The sequence below is a fragment of the Lissotriton vulgaris genome, chromosome 6, assembly GCF_964263255.1.
Source record: "Lissotriton vulgaris chromosome 6, aLisVul1.2, whole genome shotgun sequence".
Classification (NCBI taxonomy): Eukaryota; Metazoa; Chordata; class Amphibia; order Caudata; family Salamandridae; genus Lissotriton; species Lissotriton vulgaris.
Window position 1 is genome coordinate 1,688,514,436 of NC_141694.1, and position 25,459 is coordinate 1,688,539,894.

General features: G+C 45.6%; 1 protein-coding gene across 1 annotated transcript in view; it reads left to right on the forward strand.

The window, feature by feature from the left end:
- Window positions 1–20,390, forward strand: part of CENPF (centromere protein F) — a 476,866-nt gene extending 456,476 nt beyond the window's left edge. Inside the window, exon 20 of the mRNA XM_086927898.1 lies at window positions 19,936–20,390. Coding sequence (XP_086784024.1) covers window positions 19,936–20,121 — 186 coding nt within the window. The 3' untranslated portion in view covers window positions 20,122–20,390. The remainder of the gene's footprint in view (window positions 1–19,935) is intronic.
- The last annotated feature ends 5,069 nt before the right edge of the window (window positions 20,391–25,459 follow it).

Consider the following 25,459-nt stretch of genomic DNA (forward strand, 5'->3'; position numbering starts at 1 on the left):
AACACTTTTTTTTAAATTGACACTAGATTCGGCAGACAGGGCGAGCAGACAAATTCTGGCTGGGACACCCCTAATAAGGCATGCCTGGCTACGGGTGTCCGGCTTAAAAAATGATGTCCAAGCCAATATCAATAACACCCCTTTCAAAGGAGAACACCTTTTTGGCAGTACAGTGGACAATACCCTGCAGCAGCTGGAAAAAAATGATGATACAGCAAAATTGATGGTAGCCCTTGGAATTTAGGTGGCTGCAAGGACAAGAGGTACAGCAACTAGGAGACTAGTGAGAAGAAGGAGCTTCCATAGTACAAGCCAGGTGCCGACACCGACACAACAGTGGCTGTACCAGGCACCACAGAGGAAACCCTTTTGCGGCAGCCGAGAGGCAGAGCACATCCTTCGAGAGGGGCGGCAGCACTATTAAGCAATTGACTTAAAAAACCTAAAACCCCAACCACACACACCTATGGGGGGAGGAGGGGTAGGATCACTCTTCCAGGATTGGAGGAAGGTCACTTCAGATGACTGGATACACAAGATCATTTAACACGACTATTGCATCGAATTGGTCAATCACCCACCATGGCGAGGACAGAAGAAGAAAAGAAGAGACCTCTACCATGAGAGGTGAAAATATTATTTCAGAAAAAGGCAGTAGAGAGAGTACCCGTGAAGGAGATTACACAGGTAAACTACTCCACACACTTTCTGGTACCAAAAACAGACTGGTCGTTATGCCCTATAGTAGACCTTAGTTTCTTAAACAAGTTCATAAAGACACAGAAATTCAAAATAACAATGTTGCAAGAGGTAATTCCGCAGCTTCAGAAGGTAGACTTTATGGCGACCATAGACCTAGAAGATGCAAATCTACAAATCCCAATGAACCACAAGCACAACATATTATTGTGCTTTATTATATATAGTAAAGTATATATTATATACCAACTACACTACCACATCAAATGTGCTGCCATTCAGAATAAAATCAGCATCCAGTGTTTACAGAATGCTTAGCAGCAGTTGCTGCACACCTAGAAGGCAAAGAATATACGTGTACCCTTACCCAGATGACTGGCTGGTCAAAGCGGCCTCACTACACAAGTGCAGAAACCGCATAAAACAGTGATGATGACACTCCACAGACTAAGGTTTATCATAAACATGGAAAAATCGTCACTCACAACAAAACAAGAGAATCTCTTCCTGTGAGCAAGAACCAAAACAGCTGAGGCAACAGCATATCCTGTGAGGAGAGAATATTAACACATACTCCTAAATATCAGAAGTCACTCTCTGACCGTTGTGAAAAATATAGGGAAGATACGGAGAATGATGGCTTCCTGCATACTTCTAATACCATATGCAAGGTTGCACATGAGACTATTTCAGGAGTAGGTCCAGAGCCAGTGGTCACAAGCTACGGGGGATTGGGAAGATCTAGTGAGTGCCACGCAGAGTGCAGTAGGAAAAGAAGTGCTGGAACAAGACGAATAACAAGGAGACCCTTCATATCGCTAACTCCAACAGTGACCATCACTACAGATGCCTTGTGTAGGAGGTTGGCTTAGTATATGGTGCTCACTTACTCAATTTTTAGTGAAGTACCCTTCACTAATCCAACCAACCCTTATGGTGATTTTAGTGGTCTTCTAAAACGATAGAAAGCTCGTAAGTGGTAGCTGTGGAGAACAGCCTTCAGGTTTAGTCCAGAAGGAGTGTTAAGTAGCTTTTCTTACCAGATCTAATCATATAGTTTAGGTTAATTGAAAAAGAACCAATCAGTGTAGTTATAAAAATAAGTATATTTATTATACACACTCACTAACACATTGGTATATCTCTTACCCGGAGATATCGGCATAATACACACAATACTTCAAATGTAAACAAGTAAACACAAATAGACAACGGTCTCCAAGGGGAGACCAAACCATATACTAAAGAAGTGAAATGCGAACTGTGGCTGAAGTCGGGACTTGGACCAGTAGACACAGAAGAGATGGGTACCCAAGGAACCACCGGAGGTAAGTACCCAGGAACCTCACGGAGGCTGTGTGCAGAGTGGAAACACAGCTGCGAACTCAATGCAAGCCAATGGGGAAGTTGCGATTGCAGTTTACAAGGAGGACCCTTCCCAGTGGACCCTGAAGAAACCCATTGGAAGACAAAAGGTTGGAGAGTCACCCCACAGTGGGTACCCCAGGAACCAGGATACACCAGGGAAGACAGGTGCATAGGTGCTAAGTGACATTGGAAGCCACTGTAGACCACAATGGAGGACTTCAGGAAAGATGCCGCTGGTGGAAGAGTCCGGTGGAATCCAGGAATGGATTCTTGAAGAGTAGTACCTGCAAGCAGAGGGGACAGAGTCTATGCCACACTGAGGTGACCAATGACCAAAGATGACTGAAGATGCAGGAGTAATGACAGTGACCTTGTCGCTGCTGCTGTGAGGACCAGGCGATGCTGTGGAAGACCAGGAGCCATTCACAAGCTATCCCACATCGGAAGTCAAGAACCAGGGTGTTGGTGTCCAGCGGGAGTACCAACAAGTCTTGACAGCAACAACAGATGTGGTAAACGAAGAAGGTGCAACATTGGGACCAGCAAGATCCAAGGGACTGATCAGTTGCAGGAGAGTCAGAGCAGGCCCCAAGCAAGCAGGGGAGCCCACTGAAGGAAAACAAGACCCATAGAGGAACCACAGTCCGAAGGCACAAGAGTCACAAGAGGATGAGCAGCTCACCAAAGATGCGGGACCAGGGTCTAGAGGATGTAGTGAGGATGAAGATCTTGGCAGGAGAGATGCTGGAGGCTGCAGCTTCTTGTAGCCCAAAGATATCTGGAGTACAGAGTCCTCAAGCCTTGCTAGTGGCAAGTCGACACGGAGCACAGGAACTCTGTTCCAACGGTTCTGACGAGGGAAGCTGGCCTTAAACTTGCTGAGAGGACAGGTCAGGCCTCAAGGGAGTTGCTGAACCACTACCTGTGTTGCAGAGCCTTTTGGAGTCCGTAGGATGTCAGGAGCAGCAGACCGGTCAGGGAGTGACTCCTTCACTCCAAAGGAGATTCCCTCTGGTGTCTTTGCTGCCCACAGACCTGGAGAGGAACCTGGATGAAGCACAGACAAAGATGACGAAGAAGACTTGAAGAACAGCGAGACAAGCAGCAGCAGGAGTCTTCCTTGATATCGGTTCGATTCCAGGCAAAGTCCACATTGCCCAGATGGTTGAAGTGGTTTCGGGTTTAAATCTTTTCCCACAACGAATTTGAAGAGCCATCCACAGGTAATCCCTTAAGTACCTGTGGCCTTTCAGAGAAGCTCACAGGAACAGTTAGTGGGGTGAGACTGGGTTTTATTGACTTTAACACCCTTTTCTTTCTGATCGTGCTCCTATAATAAGGTACGGCCAGTTCAGCTTCTTTTTTCTCCGGGGAACAGCGAAGCCACCGTCAGTCAGGACCTCCTCTCCTCCACTCCAGTGTTGCGGGTGCCGGGATACCCAGAAAAGAAAAGGAAATACCCCGATTAAGGCTTAATTCTCTGGAGTATGAAGTACAGGGAGAAGGGAGTTAGGATTCACGCGGTGCTCTATGACCTGCCTCTCGAGTGACGATACAGTGCTCAAGGGGGGGGTTGGAAGTGCAGGTAACGTGAGTTGAGTGTATTAAGGTGGCTCTGGCCCCCTCCTTCCCGCCGACGCTGGGATGCGAACCCGTACCTGGTGAAGCCACACTTCCCTTGAAGTGTGGCTCTGGGATTCGCCTTGTCGTTGGCCACCTGGCTTCACTGCGCTCTCGTCAACCTGGTCTGGTGCTTCTCCTTCTTCCGTCTCCTTAGCCGCCTTCGCTCTCACTCCTCCGTTGCCTGCCGGTGTAGAACACACCGGTTCCTCTTTCCTCGCGTCTTTTCCGTCCTCCATGGAAGCCACGTCATCAGAGGGGGCGTGACCTGGGTCAAAGTCAGCCCAGTTAAAGAAACAGTGCTCAGTTTCTTCGTTGCCTCTGTACACCGTCGGGATCTCGTTGCTCAACGCCCCGCCTTGCTGCATAGAGAGAGACGAAAACGAAAGGCTCATGTTCAGGCTTTCGTCCAAGAGTGACCACTTCACCCCGTCACACACCACCCCCCTGGATTCTCCCGATCGGGGAGAGAGAAGCGAGATAGGAAGTCTGCGCTGGCATTATCGGTCCCTTTCCTGGGACATAGTGTAAATGAGAATGGTTGTAGGGATAAGAACCACCTCATCACTCTTGAATTCTGTGAAGCATTGCGGCTCATCCACTGGAGGGAAGCATGATCCGTGTAAAGAGTAAATGGGTGACCCTCAAGGTAATACCTCAGTTTGTCTAGAGCCCACTTTATCGCGAGACATTCTTTTTCTATGGTGGGATACTTTACCTCCCGGGGAAATAGTTTTCTACTTATGTAAAGTATGGGGTGCTCTATACCGTCAGTAGATTTTTGAGATAACACCGCTCCCACCCCATAGTCGGAGGCATCTGTGTGAACGATAAAAGGTTTGGAGAAATCTGTCGAAGAGAGCACAGGACTGGTGGTGATGTTTTTTTTCAATGTGTTAAAGGCTTTCCACATCTCTTCGGTAGGACTTTTGTAGGAGAGGGGTTTGAAGGTCTGTTTTAGAGTTTCGGTCAAAGGGGCTGCTATCTCGGAAAACGCTGGTATAAATTGTCGATAGTACCCAATTAGCCCAAGAAAAGCCCTTATCTCTTTTTTGCTAGTCGGGAAGGGGGTGTCTGCAATTGCCCTCACTTTTTCTATTTGGGGTTCAATCATTCCATGCCCGAGGACGTAGCCTAGATATTTTACTTTTTGGAATCCCATCTGGGATTTTTTTGAATTGACATGTAAGGCTGCTTTTTGTAGTGCTTCTAGAATAATGCGTAGGTTTTGTAGGTGCTCCTCCCACGATGAGCTGAAAATAATGATGTCGTCCAGATATGCCGAGCTATAGGCCAGATGGTCTCTCAAAATCTCGTTCATCAGTCGTGGGAACTTAGCAGGCGCCCCGTGGAGACCGAAGGGAAGAACCATAAACTCATAAAGCCCGTCTGGTGTTGAAAAAGCAGTTTTCTTTCGGTCTTCTTCCCGTATTGGCACTTGCCAATATCCTTTGGTCAAATCCAACGTACTTATATACTGGGCCTCTCCTGGCTTTTCTATTAATTCGTCAATTCGAGGTATTGGATAGGCGTCGAATGACGAAACTGAGTTCAGTGCGTGAAAATCCATGCAAAACCGGGTACTGCCGTCAGGTTTTGGGACCATTACGATTGGCGAGGACCAATCACTCCGGGAGGGTCGGATAACACCCAAGCGTAACATCTCTCTGACTTCTTTCTGTACCGCTGACCTTTTCGCTGCTGGAATTCGGTAGGGCCGCTGTTTGACGAGAGAACCAGGTTTTCTTTCAATCCGGTGTTCTATCATATCGGTCTTTCCTGGTAAATCCCAAAAGATTGGAGAGAACGATTCCAATACCTTATGTAAGCCTTCTTGTTGTGTTTGTCGGAGATCTTCATTGATCACCAGGTCATTTATCGTTGAGGACCCAGAAGATGTTGTGGGTAAAGTTAGGGTGACCTCTTTTGGGGGTGGACCAATCCATTTTTTAAGTAGGTTGATGTGATATATTTGAGTTTTTCTGGCTGATATCGGCACTTTATAGCTGGTTCTTCCCACGGTATCAACTACTTTATATGGTCCCATCCATTCAGACTGGAATCTTTTGTAGAGGAGGGTAACAGAACAAGTCGACACTTGTTCTGTTACCCTCCTCTACAAGACCCTTTTTCTAGACGCCTCCATTTCTTCCCTTTATCATAGTAAGTCTTCTGTTTGGTTTGACTCTTTTCTAGATTGGAATATGCCAAGTCCCTGATCTTGCCCAGGTTGTTCTTAAGGGTACGACTGTAGTCCAGTATGCTTCGGTCTTCGCCCTGTTTTTCCGCCTCCTAGGCTTCTCTGGTCATTTCTAGAAATGATCTTGGTTGGCGTCCATACAACATTTCAAAGGAGGAACACCCCATGCTACTTTGTCTCTGTCCTCTTATTACATACAACGCCAAGGGGGGGAGCAAGTCCCACTCTTTTCCGTTTACAGAAAGCATCTTCTTGAGGGTGGCTTTTAGAGTTCAGTTATAGCGTTCAACCAGTCCGTCTGTCTGAGGGTGGTATACGGACATCTTGATTTGCCATAGATCCAACATTTTGCAGACCTCTCGCATCAGGCGGGACACAAACGGGGTGCCTTGATCCGTAAGGATCTCCTTTGGGAACCCGACTCTAGAAAAGAGTTCGAGGAACTTTTCAGCTATCACCTTGGAGGTAGGGGACTTTATTGGCAAAGCTTCGGGAAAATGTGTGACGTAATCCACTATAACCAGTGCATACAGGTTTCCCCTTTTGCTCTTCGGTAGGGGCCCAATCAAATCCATCCCCACCCTTTCAAATGGGGTCCCGATTAGGGGGAGAGGTTGTAGGGGCCCAGCTGCCGGTTTGTACGAGCTCTTCTTCTGACATACCTCACACGCCTGACAATGCGTTTTGATATCTTGGTAAATCCCTGGCCAATAGAAATAGCGTAGCACGTTTTGGGTGGTTTTTTCAGTACCTATGTGGCCTGCTAATAGGTGGGTATGGGAGTAAAACATTATCTGTTCTCCGAAAGAGACCGGGACCAACAATTGTAAAGGGTCCTCTTGTTTTCCTTGGCGATACAAGAGTCCTTCCTTAATCAAAAAAACGGGGATAGTTGGGTGTAGGTCTGTCTTGGGTAGAATGGGCCAGTTCCCAGGCGTTGAATAATGTGGCATTGTTTGCTTGGGCGAATTTCAAACTCGTATATAAGGCACACAGATCTGCTGTTACAAAGGCAGGGACACTAGTCTTACTTTGGGGAGGGGAAAGTTTGAGGGTTCTGGTGAAAAGGTCAAGGAACTGGGGGTTGTCGGTGCCTATAATGATCTCTTCAGGCAGGGTCTCTAGAACTCCTACTCTGAACTCCTGGGACTTCCCGTCTGTTAACTCAAGGGGTATGTTTGCTAGGGGGTATCCCCTTATGTCACCATGAACACACTTTATGTATACCAGGGTTTCTGGGATTACTTGATTGGACTGCACGAACTCCCCTTGTATTACAGACTGTTAACAGCCAGAGTCTAAGAGGGCTATTGTTCTACCTTCCCCTGCTTGAGCTCCGCAGCAGGAGAGTAGAATTGTGTATAGGGTCAGCAACACTATCTTGCTGGCAGACCCTTGAAGGCCTGGAGCACTAGGAGCTTCCCAGAAGAGCCCCCTGGTGCATGGACTCAGACCCCAACACCGGTGTTTGGGTATGATTTTCAAGTTAAAGTTCTGGAATTTATATAGCGCACTACTCACCCAGAGGGTCTCAAGGCGCTTGAGGGAGGGAGGGTGAAATAATTATCGATAAGGTTTTTAGCTGCTTCATGAAGGATAGGTGGTTCTGTGTAAGGCGGAGGTGAGTGGGGAGAGAATCCCAGGTCTTGGCCGCTAGGTAGGAGAAGGATCTTCCTCCCATGGTGGATCTGTGGATGCGCGTAATTGCGGCGAGTGCTTTACTGGATGATCGTAGTTGGCGGGTGGGTGTGTACAAGGATAGTCTTGTGTTGAGGCATTCGGGCCCTACTTCGTAGAGGGCCTTATGTGCGTGGGTGAGGAGACGGAACGTAATTCTCTTGTTGATGGGGAGCCAGTGGAGGTCTTTCAGGTGGTCGGAAATGTGAGCTTGACGGGGGATGTCCAGTATGAGTCTGGCTGAGGCGTTTTGGATGTGTTGTAGTTTTTTATGTAGTTTCTGTAGTTTGGTAGTGGTTCCGGCGTAAAGGGTATTTCCATAGTCCAGTCGGCTAGTAACCAGTGCGTGGGTGACTGTCTTTCTTGTTTCTGTGGGGATCCAGCGGAAGATTTTTTTGAGCATGCGTAGGATGTTGAAGCATGAAGATGAGACGGCGTTGACTTGTCTGGCCATTGAGAGGGAGGAGTCCAGGATGAATCCCAGGTTACGTGCGTGATCTGTAGGTATGGGTGCTGTGCCCAGGGCCGGTGGCCACCATGAGTCGTCCCATGATGAGGGGGATGAACCTAGGATGAGAACTTCAGTTTTGTCTGAGTTCAGTTTTAAACGGCTGTTTTTCATCCATTCGGCTACTTCTTTCATTCCTTCGTGTAGATTGGTGTTGGCGGTGTTTGGGTCTTTGGTAAGGGAGAGGATCAGCTGGGTGTCATCTGCGTAGGAGATGATGTTGAGGTTGTGTTGTCGTGCGATTGAAACGAGGGGACTCATGTAAACGTTGAATAGGGTGGGACTGAGTGATGATCCTTGTGGTACTCCGCAGATGACTTCAGTGGCCTCTGATTTGAATGGGGGGAGGCGGACTCTCTGGGTTCTCCCGGCGAGGAACGAGATGATCCAGTCCAAGGCTTTTCCTTGAATTCCGACGTTGTTTAGGCGTTGTATGAGGGTGCTATGACAGACTGTGTCGAAGGCGGCGGATAGGTCGAGTAAGATGAGGGCGACTGTCTCTCCGTTGTCCAGTAGTGTCCTGATGTCGTCTGTAGCTGCGATGAGGGCGGTTTTGATGCTGTGTTTGGCTCGGAAGCCGGATTGTGAGGGGTTGAGGGACTTGTTGGATTCAATGAAGGCGGCAAGCTGATTATTGACGGCTTTCTCAATTACTTTGGCAGGGAATGGGAGGAGTGAGATGGGGCGGTAGTTCTTAAGTGTTGAGGGGTCAAGCGGGTGGTGTCTTCGGTAGTGATTGGGTTCCAGGTGCAAAGTTCGTGAGAGTGCTGATTTGGTTCGGAGGTGTGTGGAGTGGACTGTTCTTCGGATTGGTTTTCAAAGCTGTTATGTATGTCGACGATTTTGTTGTGGAAAAAAGAGGATAAAGAGTTGCAGAGGTCTTGAGAGGGAGTGATGTCGTTGGTGCCGGCGGTGGGGTTGGTAAAATCTTTGACGATGTTGAATAATTCCTTACTGTTGTGGGCGTTGTTGTCGAGTCGATCTTTGAATGCTGATTTCTTGGTGGATCGGATCAGTTGGTGGTGTTTGCGGGTGGCGTCCTTGAAGGTGGTCAGGTTGTCAGTGATTGGGTTTTTTCTCCATTTTTTCTCGAGGGTACGACATAACTTCTTGGATTTCTTAAGGTCATCGTTGAACCAGGGGGCCTTTTTGTTACCTTGTTTGGTCTGGCGGTTTTTCAAGGGTGCTAATTCGTCAGCGCTGAGGGTGATCCATTGTGTGAGTTTGGTGGCAGCTTGGTTTGGGTCCGATGATATGGTAGGGGGGTTTTGGTTAAGCGATGTGAAGAGTTGGTCAGTGGTGATTTTGTTCCAATTTCTTTGAGGAATAGGTTGTGGGGGGTTGTGGGTCGTGGTCTTTTTGTAGCTGAAGTGAACGCAGCTGTGGTCCGTCCAATGGAGAGCTGTGGTGTGATCGAATGAGATGTGTTTGCTGGAGGTGAAGATAGGGTCGAGCGTGTGTCCGGCAAGGTGAGTGGGGGTGTCAACAAGTTGTTTGAGTCCGAGATTGGCCATGTTGTCCAGAAGGGTGGCGGTGTTGCTGTCGTTTTTCTTTTCCAGGTGAAAGTTTAGGTCTCCCAGTAGAATGTAGTCCTCGGAGGAGAGGGCGTGTGGGCTGATGAAGTCAATGAAGTCTTCGTTGAAATGTATGCGGGTTCCTGGTGGTCTGTAGATGAGGGTGCCTCCAAGTGTGGTCCTGGGGTCGGTGTGGATCTGGAAGTGAAGGTGTTCGGCGGTTGCGAGGTTAACGTCGGAGTTGGTCGTGATTCGGATGGTGTTCTTATGGACTATGGCAATGCCTCCTCCTGTTTGGTTGGTGCAGTCTTTTCGGATGATCTTGTAGGAGTCTGGGATGGCTATGGCGATGTCGGGCGCTGATGAGGCGTTCATCCAGGTTTCTGTAAGGAAGGTGACGTCCGGCGATGTGGTGTCGAGTATGTACCAGAGTTCAGTGGCGTGTCTGTGGACTGAGCGGGTGTTCAGCAAGATGCACTTCAGGTGGTTAGAGTGGGAGCTGTGTTTGGAGTTCGTGGGTTTGGTTTGGTTCCTGACGCAGGCGAATTTGCAGGAGTGGCAGGCGAAAGGTCCATGGTTGTGTCCTCGGGTAGCCGCGCAGCATTGTGGTTTGCGGCCGGGGTTAAGGGCAAAGATGGCAGTGGCATCGTACGTAATGCGGGTGGAATGGGTTTTGCGAGGACCAGGGGGTCTGGCGCTGGGCGCGGTCCAGGCGCGGACGGGCGTAGACGGGCTTACTTTTGGCGCACCTTCGGCGCGCCAACCTCTGCGCGTGAGTGCTGCGCGCAAGCATCTGTCATAAGTGGATAGTGGAAGGGGAGGGGCGAGGGAGGAGCAGCTGGGAGGCGTGGGCGGTGCGGAGGGCCGGGCTACGATGCACAAAAACAACAAAATGGCTGAGAACAACAATGCAGCGCTTCGATCACAGAAAGCAAGCACAAACAATTTACAATATTACAATTGCAATTCAGGCAGAGCGAGCGATGCGATGCGCAAATCAGCTGATAGCAGACAGTTACAAAGTGTGTCCTGTAGGTGCAGGACACCCTCACACTTATAGCCTAGCACCCTGCCTTCAGGATTGAAAGGCCTACCGTAGGGGAAACGCAATGGCAGGCTTGTAGTTACAGTTTGAGTGGTATCTCATGGGTAGCACAATACATGCTGCAGCCCATGGGAGATCCATGGTGTACCTATGCCCTGGGTATCTCAGTACCAAATGATAGGGAATTACAAGGGTAAAACAGTAGACAATTGTGGAGGTACAGAAGTACTTACCATAGTCAAATTTAGGGAGGAAGAACCAGGGTGACTTGGTCCTGATTAGCAGGATACTAGTCAGAAAACAGAGTACCACCAGCAAAAAGTGGAGTTAACCTCGAAAGCAGGTTCTACTTTCCTACACCTCACATATGGGATGGGGATCTCATATGGAGGAGCTCAAGATCAGAGGAATCTGGATACCCTAATGGGCAATACTACACATAAATGTTCTGGAACTAAAAACAGTGTTCCTAGCCTTAAAAGTCTTTCAGAGGCAGCTGTGGGGAAAATCAATACACATTTAAATGGACAGCACAAAAACAATGTTCTACCTCAACAAGCAAGGATGAACAAAATCAATTGCCCTTTTGAGGCTAGTGCAAGATTTCGTAGATGGGCCACCCAGACATAAATAAACTACATGACAATACATCTGCCAGGAAAACAAAACCAGTGAGGGAAGGAAAGCAACTTTTGTTTATCATTCTCAGACAATAACAAATGAAAACCAGTCACTAAGAACACCATTGCAAGATGGATTACTCACTCGAACAATCCTGGCATATAACTAGAGACTAAACCAAGAGCTCATTTGACACATAGGAAAGGAGCTATAATAGCATTCCTAGCAAATGTTCTGCTAAGTGACATATACTTTGCAAGTTCGCAAAGCACTATGAATAGAAATGCAGATGAACAGGGGGGCACAAGCTGAACAGAGTACTGAACATTTGTTTGCAATCTCAGCCTCAACCTCCACAGTGAACAAAACCGCTACAAAATCAATGGACAGAGTATGAATCTAGAAAAGATTCCTGCTACAAAACAAAAAGGTTACTTACCTTTTGGAGCTTATAGAATTTTCTGGATTCCACATGCGACCCACCTGCCTGCTCAGGAAATGAGACGAGCAGAAGTTAACAATGGACAGAGGAGGACAACAAAACACCTAAAATACAGATGGTTGTGCGGCAAAAAAGAATCTGAAGCTGGCGACCACATGTGGAAGCTTCTGGGGAGGGGCATCTGACATCAGGAGAGGTTAAACTATGTGCAAGATGGTGGAGACAGTCAACACTCAACAACAAAACAAGCATTTGCAATGCAATAGGTCTCACATTTTCAAAACTCTCAAATGCGAGATCTATTGCATTGTTTGCAAAAGCGCCCCATGCGTTTTCAGTTTACTGGCGGCTGCACCCTTTTACCCTTAGACGCGGCTCGTCTAAAGAAAGGGGCGCGGCCGCCAGTAACGTGAAAGTGCGGCATGGGGCGTGTATACAAGCAAACGTTAAATAAACAATAGGGAAAAAAACGCTGCTGCTTTCCACGCCGCAAAGCGGGTGGAAATAAACCAAAAGCGTGGCCGCCACTGGTGTGCTATGCAATGAGAAAAAAAGCCTTACAAGAGAGTATGTATGTATGTGTGAGATTTATAAAGTGCTGGAATCACCCCCGAAGAGGTATCTCCACGCTACCAAAGGAGAAGTTACAGGACAAGCACAAATCAGTCCCGGAATAATTCAGTCTTCAGAAGTTTCCTGAATCGAAAAAGACTGAGGCATTTGCGCAAGCCCCCGGGCAAGGTGGAGAAAAGCATTTAACAAAATAGTGCTCAGAAGCTAGAAGTAAAGCCTACCGAGCACCAACACATAACAGGAGGGGTCCTCATGGGAAGTTACAAATTAAAACAAGGCGTTACTAAGGTGGGACTAACAAGGCTATTAAACTAGAAGCCAGCAATCACCAAGGACAGTGACACAAGCCTTTAAAAAATATGGGCGGAGATTGGGTGGAGTGTTAAGTCCATACCTAAATACAGCATGCCTCGCAGGGCCTTGCATGGACTGCCCATGCTCGACCTAAAAAGAGTAAAGAGAAGGACTAATAAACAAGAGGAAAGTTCCGCGCCCAACTACTATTTGGCAGCATGATCCACAGCATGAGAATCCAGAAAAATTTTCACGCTGCAAATCTACTCTACCATTTCATTTTGTCACCCAACTCTGACTTTGTTATCTCTGCCTTTACCGATCTGACCTTCCTTGCTGTATCCCCCCAAACCATGTCTAATTTCTGCCCTGCCTCGCAACCACTTTCATTTTCTATCCTGTTCTTCCACATGGCCCTTTAAAGCTGTGGGCAACTAGGAATAGCATGTAAAATCAACCATAATTTGTAAACATCGGCTCCTTAATGACCTGTTTCATTGCATTTTCTTTTTTACATTTCAATAAATAATGCGGTTTCACTACAGAAAGCTTCCACTGTCTGTTATGGACAGATTGCAGGCAGCACTGAATAGAATGTGCTTTGGATCAGCCCATTGCTCATGATTGCGTATTTTATTTTTGTCTATCTCAATTCCCTGCTCTTTGTTTGATGGCTTTCCTCCCTATTTAGGTCTTTCACCTGGTGCATTTCTTCTTTACCCTTGGTTTGATTGACTGAGTTGTATCCTTCAATGCTGAAGTAATGGACCTATTTTGCTTTAACTTCTCATTTAGGTTTCCAAGAGAGTATATGTTCTGTTCCTTGCTCTCTGCTGAGACTGTGTACTTTCTCTCTCACCCCAACACCTCCCTTCTTGTTTTATAAGCCCATGTCTCGCTTGGTCTGCTCACTGATTCCTTTTCTTCTTTTTTATAATGCATGCGAAAATGCTTTCCCTCTCTCCCACCCCTCTGCCTTACTGCTCGCTAGTCATGTTGGTTTTTCTGTCTGATATATGAAATTGTTGCAGCTCGTTGGGTGTGTGGAGCTCTTTGTGACCTCGGCTTCCTTCTCCACCCAAAGCCACAAGCACAATTCATCCCAAACCAGACACATCAAAATGGCCTATGTACCTCCACCTATACTACAGAACAGGGTGAAGAAACACAGCAATTAAAATGCTTACTCTTCAATGGAAGATTATGAACAAAAATCGCTTGAACGTCTTTGACCTACTCTCAGAAACATCAGATCTTACCATCATACAGAAACATAGCTCAGCGAAGATTCTTCACCAATATGCCACGAAGCCATCCTGCCTGATTGCAGATTAACAAAAACTTTATTGGCAAAATTGGAGGAGGCCTGGCTGTAATCCATAAAAAGCTCTACAAATACCAATTACTTGAGAACCTCACCATTGACGGCTGTGAATTCATTTTAATACAATGCCATGCCACTCCAACTATTACCTATTCCTTCCTCTTGATATATAGACCACAACAGAGCAATGCCACATTTAAAGATATCCTACTAGATACAGTAACATAACACCCGTCCACCCACCTAAACCGAGACCTCAATTCATTTTTTGACAAGAATAATCTAACCACAGCTATTGCAACCAACCATGAAGCCATCAACCTACAATAAATCATTTAAGGCCCAACCCTCTGCACAGGACAAGCTAGATGTCATATTTGCACCCTTAGGATTATACTGAGTTACAGACAACTTTCCCGTAATCTGGAGTGACCACATCATCATCACTTTCAGGATCTACACACCTATCAATAACAACACTTCGAAAACAACAAAAACCAACAACTAACATTTATACAGACAATGGAAAAAAAACTAGATGACCAGCAACTTAACACCCACCTTGAAATAACACCAATAAATATACACCCAAAAGACATTTATACCTTCTACAGCTGGATCTCCACTACACTTGACAAACTGATACCAACAAAAACCACATCTTGAGTTGAGCACATGGGCTTAGTGATAACATCAAAAGAATGAAAACTCAACTCAAATACTAGAAGGCAGATGGAGAAAATCGGGAGATGAAACAAACAAAAGCATGCTATTGTACTATTACATAACCTACAAAAGAGCCATGAAAACCGCAAAAAGACACTACTACGTTATTCGCATAACTAAAGCATGCTGCCCTTCTATAGAACTCCATAAAATTTCAACAGAATTCCAAAACTCAGAGTGGCTAAACACAGAAAGCTCACAATCACACAACTTCTGTGCCAAAATCTCCCATTAATTGATCTTAACAATTAAAAGATTGAAAAGTAAGCAGAACACAACTACACGCAACGCATGACCTAACCACCACAAAAAGATAATTAATCAAAGCATACGTTCAATACCCTGTCACAAAAAAATGTTTTCAATATTATCATTGCAGCCAGACCCCCAGGATCACCTTCAGACCCAGCACAGTCACAAATCTTTAAAGATAATCTTTGCTCAACCACTGCACAAGAGGTAGTCAGGTGGCTGCTCAGCAAATCCCAGGAACTAGATTGATTTCCACCTTAGCTCAAACCCTCCTACATTAGAACCCTCCTGAAAAAGGAAAAACATTGACCTGTTTGACCCAGCATACTACAGGCCCTCTCAAATGGACCATTCTTAGGAAAATATTTTGAGAGAGCAGTGTTTGCTGAACAAAATGGCTTGCTGAAATACCATCGTTCTGATTTCAGATCAGGCAAGCGGCACAGAGTAAGCCATCATATCCATTTGGGATGATGTAAAACTCTCAATGGACAAACACTAAGTAGCTGCCTTTTTACTTCTGGATTCATCAGCTGCATTTGACACAGTCCACAATCAGACACCATGTCAAGGACTGTACAATATCTGAATCTGTGAAAATGCTCTCTTGGATTGCTTCTTAAATCACAAAGTGTAGTCTACCTACCCCTTTCACATCACCTCCTCATACACAACAGTGTGGTGTTCCTCAGGGGCCCATCATATCCCCTTAATTATCTAACATCTACCTAGTCCCCATTACCATATCTGCTAAACCATTCAGTCTCACATTTTACAACTGTGCAGATGACATTTGATTATTTAAAAAAATGGATTGCCCCATAGGCTTCTACAGTTCACAACTCGACTTCCTTTGTGTCATGAACTGATGGACGATAAATAACCATATAAAGCTTAATACCGCAGACAAATTATGACCGGTGGACAATGGCAAAAGTACCAGCCTACCGTCATATGGCCTCATACCTTGCACACCAACATAAACTGCAAGCCATCCTCACACTTGTAATCTTTAAGCGTAAATATGCCAACAGTCTATAACTTTGTGCACCCGCATTCATCATCAGCAAAACTAACTCATCCATGATCCTGCCGCAAATTTTCTCCACCTTAAACCCAGAGAACGGACTCCAGCCCTGCAAGTGCTCAACTGGCTACCTAACGCTAAAAGGGCAATGTTCAAGCCACTCTCCATTGTACACAGACTGTCTTGGAAAAGGACTGTTATTCCGGCGAGTCAATCTGAATGAATGCAAACCAAACAGAAAAATGCCCTCCAGGCTTGCACAACTTATCATACCACAAGGCGTGTGAAAAGTCTGTTAAGTAAGGGAAGGAAATCCACAGTTCTCTCTGTAGAACTCTTTCTCTTGATGCGATGCCTTCCATACCTAAACTCAAAAGTTTCTGTCTCTAGGACTCGAGAAATACATGGCACCAGATCCCACATCAGGCCAGGCAAAAACTGATTTACGAATTTTTTTACCTGTCCAAAGGTGACCAAGGAACTCAGTGGCTACAAATGTTGCTTGTCTGAGAGAAAAGGTGCATAGATCACTTCAGGAAAAAATGGATATCATAGCAGGCACTATCTTCAAGGCAGCCAGTGCTCTTGCTATAACGACTATGCTATTGTCTGCCTTACAGTTTCCCTCCCTCATGATCTATTCCAGAGCATACAAAAGATAGGCCACAAATATAATTCAATAGGGAAAGTTTGCTTATGCTTCCATAATTCACATTGCAGTGTGTGTCCTGGAATACAGATTTTTTCATTTCGTGCCTGTCGATTTGACTGTGCCTGAGAAGGAAGGGTGGCTGCACTTGCATTCCTTCAACCAGAGATATAAGGAAAAAATCCGAATATACATTTCGATGGTAAAACACTTTTTTGAAAAACAGGTTTATGACATTCTACTGGGCATAGAAGCATTTAGAAAATCCAACCCTGCATGGATCCCTTCAGACTTGAATACACGTTTTGTAGATCCGGGAACTGTACCCAGGCATCAAATACCGGTCTGTGTCACAGCCATCACCAACTGTATCAGCTGGGCTGTGGTAACAGAAGGTTGTATCCAAGAAAAATCCTACACAAAGAGGAGCTGTCCAATTTGGAACCCAGACACCAAATGTCCCTGACTAGTTTCAGCCCTCTCCAGCCACTACACTTTGAGTGCCAGTATGTGGCAGAATTTCAGAACATTTCCATTTATTGAACAAAATTAATTTAGAGATGGATGTTAAGTATCCTTCATTTTGCTGACAGATTTGAGTTCATTAGAAAGTTCCTAGAAGAACCATCCCTCTGTCCCGTCAACAAACACACACAGTAGCATCAAACGCCCACCTGAATGAGCTTGAAAATTAAACTCTACTGATGCCTCAAGGGAACTACTGCCAACTGCCAGGCAAAGAGATTTTCTGTGGGTGCTTCCAGTGAGGAAAAGTAAAATGAGTAGTATAGCTGCCTGTTAGACCTATGTCAGGTAAACAGTCTTGCATGATCACACTCCAAGATGTTATCACTCAACTTTGCAGCGGAGAATACCAGTTCACCTTTGACTTAAGCCAAGTAACCTCTTCCAATTCTTTTCATTGTGAAAAGGCAGTCAGGCATGGTTGTCAGACCTTGGTTGCTGGGCAGGCACGCGCTACTGGGCCTCAACCATAGCGGTAGGGATCCTTTACCTTCGACGTCCTGTATATCAAAGGAAGTAACCCAGCAGTGTTTTTTTATTTTGTTGTTTCTTATCACTTGCCGTGTTTGAACTGTAGTTTTAGTATGAACGAAAATGAACACATATCTAGTTAGAGTTTTTGTTTTGAACATTGGCTCCATGTCTTATTCTTTGTTTTCAGTGAGAAAAGAAAGTGAGACACAGTAATGGGGTTCACCTACAAGGTTCTACAATGTATAACTACATGCCCTAGCCTGACTCAACAGTTCTCTTACCAACTGCATGGATCTTTTATTAATGAAAAGAACATACATATTAATCTGGCACAGTTGCAACTCATGATTCTGTTTTGTGAGCAATCTGCTTGGTAACCTTTAGGTTCAGTACATTATCTGACTTGAGCAATAAGTGCTCTTGCTGGCAGTTAACTTTCAGGATTATCTTTCTTAGTCCAAAACTGGCTGGCATGTCAGCCTCCATCTTAACACTTTGCTGAGATGCGGTTCAGTGCAGAGCTGCTGATGCGCCCTACTTGGTTGCACTGTCTGTTCCTTAGCCAAGGGGGGTGTGATCGCGGGCAGTGGCTCCGCCTCTTGGATCATTGCGCTGGGGATGAACAGAATGACCAGTCCCAGTTGCAGTTATTCCTCCTTGATCGTTGCATCCTCCAGACCAGTGGAAGTGAGCAGCAAATCAGATACTGCTGTTAATGTAGCCGTGGGAGTGTTGATAGTTTATGCAGTTGGCCACGTGAACCAGTCAGGTAGGCCAAGTGTCTTCTCACAGCTCAGGTAGTTGCAGGTTACTCTCCCAGTCTTCTGGTTACTCCATACTCCAGGAAAATGGCTGGATTTCTCCTGGACTCTTTCTCCTCCCACAAGGCCAGGCACACTCCTTCCTTCCCTGAGCAGTCTGCCATGCTTTTAGGCAAGAGCCCTGGATCACAGAAGCTCTTTGAAGTACTCTTCAGAACACTTCCTTCCTTAGTCAAAAATAGTTTGGACATGGAACAAAATGGGATAGTTTGGATCCCACCTTTATATTGACTTTCCAAACAGGAGGATGTTGATCTACTGTCAAAAGTCCATGAATCTGTTTTGAGGGGTTATTCCTTAGATGTCCGTCCCTGAATAAAGCATAGGGAAATTAATAAAAGTTTTTTAAAGTTGTATGTTAAATTTTAATGTAAAATAATTTTTTGTGTATTTTAAATGGGGAATATTTTTTTTAATGTTACTCTACTATTAAGTACATTTTAAATGACATCTTTAATACATTGAAATATGTTAAGTGTAAACCTATTTTTTAAATATTTTTTTTAAAACAATTAAACCCACCTAAAGTAAAATGTTTATATTTACTATGTATTTGAAAGGTACCAAAACCTATGTAGAAAATGTATTTAATGCTTTTTTCAATGACATTCGTTTTTAAATTTAAAAAATCATTAAATTATTCTAAAATAAAATATTTATTCATAATTTATAATGTTAGAATATATTTTTATATACATTTAAAAAAAGAAATTTGTTTATTTTAACATTATTTCTTATGAGGTTTTAATCTTTTATTTAAGGGTTATGTAGAGAGTTGCAGCTGAAAGGTAGTAGGTGGAATATGTAGCGTTAAAAATAGTTATTGAAAGGTGACAGCACACAGTATTTCATTCTAATTTCATTCCACCAATATTTTCTGTGGAAGGTGTTGCAGTATCTGCGACTGTCCACCAGTGGTACTGGAGTCACTTTGGTAATTTTCGGCTGTATTAACTTGAGAAGTGTGGTTTATGAATAGGAATGAATTTACTCTTTTGTTAAATTCATGTCCCTCCCCAAACTCTTATCTAGCCCTGCCTTAATTCCTTCTTACTCTTCCCAAAACCCCTTCCCTTTAGTCGTAATTGTTCCCCATTTTACAGCCACTGTCCCTCCCACTTTTACTACTAAAAAAGTATACATACCTATGTATGTGGATATCTCTGCATATAAAATATAGGAGAATTGGAGACCTATTTGTTTAATGGTTGAATTGTAAATAACATTTTGTTGTGTGCTACTAGTACTATTGTAGTACTATAAAACATAGTACTAAATGCAATTTTTGAATAGGCCCCTCTGTACTTGACTGTCATCAGCCTTCTTGAAGTAGCACTAAGGGAAGATAAAGAGCAGGCCCTCTCCAGAAACGTTCCTATCTGTAACAAAAAAATCAGAATCATGATAGCTAGACCTAGGCTTTAGCATGCACTCTAGATTTGCACATTTACTGGGCAAAAGAAGTCAGGGTACCAGCTTCAGCTTTAGTTGGGTCACTCAAGCTAAAGGGACACAAACTTGTTTTCTGTTCACTTTAAGTTTCTTAAAACTAACACTGTTTTTTTTAATTTTACAGCTTGATGCTCAGAACGTTGCAGCACCGTCCACCACAGGATCTGAGGACTCTCCTTTGTCAGTGCATAATAAGGTTGAAAAAGCTACCTCACAAGACAACGTGACAAGTCAAAAAAGGCGTCGATCGAGGAGTTCAAGACATTTACCTCGGCAGCCTGTAGAAGGGGAGAACTGTAAAGTACAATAGTTTACACTTTTCTAGCAGCAAGGCTTTCTGATGGAAGAACATTGACTTTTTGTAACTCAAACCACTTTAGTTGGTGTGTAATTTAAGACTTGTATGATCAAATAATAGTACATTGTTTTAATAACTTTTAATTGTATTGTCCAGCGTTTTTGTTTTATTTGTATTTTAATTTGCAATTTTGCATTTTGTACAAAAAACTGTAAAATATTTTAATTAATAATGTATTAATTGTGTACATAGATGCTATATTAAACTAACATACCAAAATGTTTCAGACTCAAAAATTCTTTAATCATAAGTTTCAGCTGCAATTACACTGAGCTTTTATGAATGCTCTAAAATATCAAACTTAAATGCTGCCTGAAATGATGTACTGGTGCCACATTATTTGCCTGGTTTGAACCAGATTGCTACTAGTGGTATGCAACTTTGAATTTTTTTGTAAACACTTTAGTAGCGCCAATAGATCTGGTGTTGGCAGCAGACCTAGTGCTTTTCCAGTGCTGGTTTCTTTGAACATTCCAAGATTGCTGTCTTTGCATGCATGTGAGGGCGTGGCAACCATGTTGGAATCGTTTTTTTGTTATAAAGTAACCAAAACCATTCAAAGATTGGTGGCCATTTAAATTGCTTTTTTAATACATAGGCATGCACAATTCAAACATGGCCGCCCATGTGCTGTATTTTTCATGGCCTGTTTAATTCTGATTGGCCCTGTAACTCTCATTACCGTGTCCATCAGAATTAGCGGCCAATCATAGTAAACTCTCTAGTTTTGTCTTGCAAAATGCATATCAAATTAAAATAAACAGCTAAAATAACAGATCAATGAAACAAAGTGGCGGATGACATCAGGTTCAAAATACAAGAGCAATGAAAAAGTGGTAGAATGAAAAATAAAAAAATAAAGTAAGGCAATACTTAGGATGCATTTAGGAAGTGAACAAGTGGTCTTGATCTAGCACTGTGAGACTTATGTGCACCACCATGTGCTGAAAGAGTACACCCAATGTAAGGGAAAATGGCTTCCCTGCACAAGTAATAGGGGTGATTAAAATAGAGCCCAGAGTCTTCCATCACTTTGCTGCTAATGGGAAAGAAAATTTAGATCAAAAGTGAAGATGTAAAATAAAACAAAAAAGTTATAAAAACAACAAAGCACCTATGTGAACAAAATTAAAATAAAGAGTTAAAATAGAAAAATCTAAGAAACTAATGGATGGTTGGGCTATGTCCCAAATACAGAGCAAGATAAAAATTGGTAGAAATGCAGTTATAATGAAAGAAGCACCTTCCCTGCATGAAGGAAGCAAGCAAATGACTAATCTCTCTTATTGAATGCATTAATGTTTGTCAGTTGCCTCTAATTGAAAAACAATGTGGTTCACCTTTGTAGGCCTTACTGAAGTCCGCAACTACTCCCAGATGAACCATTAAGTCCTCGTTCCAGAGCGGTGTTCCTTTTGTAGCAGAGATGAATGTCCTTCTCCTAGCCCCTAAAGACTGCTCTTAATTTGCATTTGGCTCAAACAGTGTAAGTGACTTAAAGCAATACCTATGAAAAACAATCAGGAAGTATTGCCAAGCAGTGAAGACTAGTCCTGAAATCAAAGTGTGCTGAAGCGAAGTACAAATACCATATTAATAAAGCATACCTGATTGCGAAACATGCCTAAGAATTTGTATTTTTCCAGCAACTAAGATGTAGGTTAAAATACTCTCTACAAAAGAGTAACTAAAGGTCAATGTGTGTGACAAGGAGGAGGAGGAGTCTGGTGACTGGGCATCAGAAATGTATGACACTTGGACACATTGCTCTAGCGAGCACTATTGGGTATTGTCCCATTAGGCCCTCATGAATAATGGCTTATTATTCCATTAGTTCTACTGACAGAGGTTACTTGGCCCATCAAAATTATAATGTACACAGAAGAACATGGGTGGCCATTTTAGAATGGTTTTTACTAAAGTATAAAAAAATCAAATGAACCCTGAATACACATGTGCAGAAGCTTGGGTCACCATCTTTGAAAGGTTTTTATTTTAACCTTATTACATAAACCATTCTAAGATCGCCACCTTTGTTGGCAATGGATGGTATTTTAGGTTACCAACCGAATTAACGAGAACTCCTTCCTTATAAATGAATACTGCCAAGTCTGACATTTTTATGAAATAGGTCACACATTTGACAGCTCTCTCTGTTTGTCTTCTTTGTTATCTTACTGCAACACTTCAAAAAGTATAGAATGTGTCTGATTGACTCATTTTTGGACTGTTCCCCTACTAGCATATCTCTTCCCATCTTGCTGCCTTGGAATGGATTCGTATTTCCAAAATATCCACTTTTTAGAACCCCTGCCTAAGTCACCGAGAGGCCAATATGAAAGATCCAGTCCTCTATAAAGCAAATTCGAAATGTATTCTCTTTGACTGACATTTTCTATTGCACGTTTCCTCAGTCTCCCCCTTTCTCAAATTTCAGGTAGGTGGTTTCCTCTCCTTTTTTGACAGATAAGCTTGTATATTTATATTCCCCTTAGTCTGCGTGCACAACAAAACCATCGCGGCAGGGTGTTGAGCTCAAATGTCCACGGACTCGATAATTCTCGCTTCGGTGCCTGACCTAATCATGGGTTCACACTATGCAACTCTGGGCATTAAGCTTGCTTAATCTCCACAACGGCCCCCCGCGGCGGGATGCCTGGCTTTCACCTTGGGGATGCCCTGTAGGGGCTATCTCACAGGGAAAAACCAGGACGGGTTCCCAAGGCAAGCGCGGAGATACCCCTTCGGGGGTCGATTCTGGCGCTATATAAGAAATGCAATAATAATAATAATAATCTACATTGTGGAGAGCTACCTCCTCACTACCAATCTCTATCTCGACTGAATTACAGCAGATGTCCAGCCTAGCATCAAGCCACTCCAAGGGGTAATCGTGCTTCATATAAAAGACTTTCAGATGTATACTTTTTTTTTTTTTTAACATCTTTTTATTTTATCAACCATGCTCATTATACAGTATGTATGCAGAAAGTACAGTACAAACCTCGTCACACATTTCGATAATTAATTCCCCCTGGGAGTGATCTTACATAGTGTCTAAGGGAATCTGAACCCTTCGTCATTGCCCCCCAGTTTGTACCTGTTTTGAGATACCTTTGTGTCTGTTTTAATATGGTCTTTATATGAATACCCCCAGTACCTCATAGCCCCAGTGTTGTTCCTCTGTAATTCCTCCATGGGGACCATACATTAGTATGTTGTGGCCATGTGGCCATTCTTCCTCTCCTTGAATCATCAGAATTAAGCACTTTGCACTCATTGGTACCCGCGTCCCCAGATCCCCAGCCATTCCGTCCGTCACCCCCTCCCAATATCTTTGTATCTGAAAGAGACACGTTAGTGATAGATTCCTTACCTTAGAATATCCCCAGGCGTCAGACTGGATCCGGAAATTTTTGCGCAGCAATACCCCTGCGCGCTGGTAGGCGTCGTCTGCGGCTCCGCGTCCGTCGTCGGCGTCGTGAGCGCCGGGATGACGTCATCGGAGTATATAGACGGCGCCCATGCGCGCTGACGTCAGTTCTTCTTTTTTCCGCGCCAGCTAGCGCAGATCCGGAAGAAGCTCTACCCCCAGTCACTTTTTGACTGAAAACTTTTTCGATCTTTTTGATCCTCTATTTAGTCGATCCTCGACTATCGGTGCCAGGGATGCCCGGGTTCAAGCCTTGCTCGAAGTGCGGCCGACTCATGTCGGTCACGGACCCCCATCGCCGGTGCCTGAAGTGCTTAGGCCTCGACCACGACGATCGGACCTGCTCCGACTGCCGGGCCCTGACGTCGAAGGCTAGGCGGGAGCGGTCCCGCAAGCGTCTCGAGCTGAGGCAGTCGGCCCCGCGCCGCTCCAGGTCCCGGTCCCGGTCCCACGGGAGGTCGAGGGATAGGTCGCGAGGTCGGAGTCATCGACGTTCCGGGAGTGGACACCGATCGTCTGGTTCCAAGTCCTCAGGTAAGAGGCATGAGAGGTCGGAGCGACACCATCGATCCTCCGACCCGCCCCGTCGCTCGCACGATGCGACCGGGGACTCGGGCGACACCGCCCACGCGGCTCCGCGGGAGTCGCAAGCGTCGCCGCCTGCCCCACACCTTCGGGTCCCTGGGCACGGCGCGTCGCAGGAGGAGGTCGAGAGGTACCTCATGGCCATGAGGGCCCTCCCTCCTCAGTCGGTTCCCGTGGCGCCTTCGGGCCGATCGGCTCCGTCTGGAGGTCCTTCCGGGTCGGGCGCTTCGGCCCCGACGACGTCGGGTGCTTCGGGCCCGGCGCCGCTGGCGACTTCGGTCCCGGCGCCGCGCGACCTCGCTGGATCCGGCCCCGGATCCGGGACCCCGCCGGTCGACCTTACGACCTCGCCGGCGCCGTCCTTTCAGGTGTCGTCCCCGGCAGCCGATGTGGTTGCCGACCCCAATGCTTCCTACGGTCCTGCTCAGGAGTCGGAGGGGCGCCGCTGGGCGCCGATTCCGTCGGCCTTCGGAGAGTTCTATCTCCACGAGGAGGCCCTGGCTGTTAATCCTGGTCTTCAGGAGCCGGGTGACGAGGAGCAATGGGAGGGGTCCGAGGACCCTCTGGCACGTGATTGCCAGTCACATCAGGACTGGACATATGAGCTTGGGGAGGCCAGTGGTATTGACACCTCGCCAGACACTGGATTTACGTCGCCCCCGACTGTGGCTTCGGAGGCGGGTTCTGCTTACAGTGTAGTGTTGACGAAGGCAGCTAAGGCCTTAAACCTTCAGCTCCCCGTCGCAGCCGTGAGGACTAATCTCCTCACTGAGGTCCTCAAACAGCAGTCCGGCTCCGCGGAGCCCCTCCTGCCGTTCAACGAGGCCTTGTGTGACGTTCTTCTGGGCACTTGGTCCAAGCCCGCCACAGGCCCCCCTGTGGACAGGAACGTGGCCAGACGCTACCGCCCGGCACCGGGCGACCCTTGCTTTTTGTCCACCCACCCCACCCCCGAGAGTCTGGTCATCCAGGCCTCCAACTCCCAGACCGCATTCCCGTCGGCCCCGCCCGACAGGGAATCCAAGAGATATGAGCAGTTCGGGAAGAAGGTCTTCTCGTCTGTGAGCCTAGGGCTACGGTCAGTAAACACCAACTGTCTCTTGGGCCGCTACACCCACACTCTGTGGGACACGGTTGCGGAGGTGCTGCCACAATGCCCTGAGGAGGTCAGGGCTAAACTCAGCCAAACCCTTGCGGACGGCCGAGATGCAGCACGTTTTTCTATCCGGTGTGGGCTGGATACCACGGACTCACTGGGCAGGGCGATGGCAA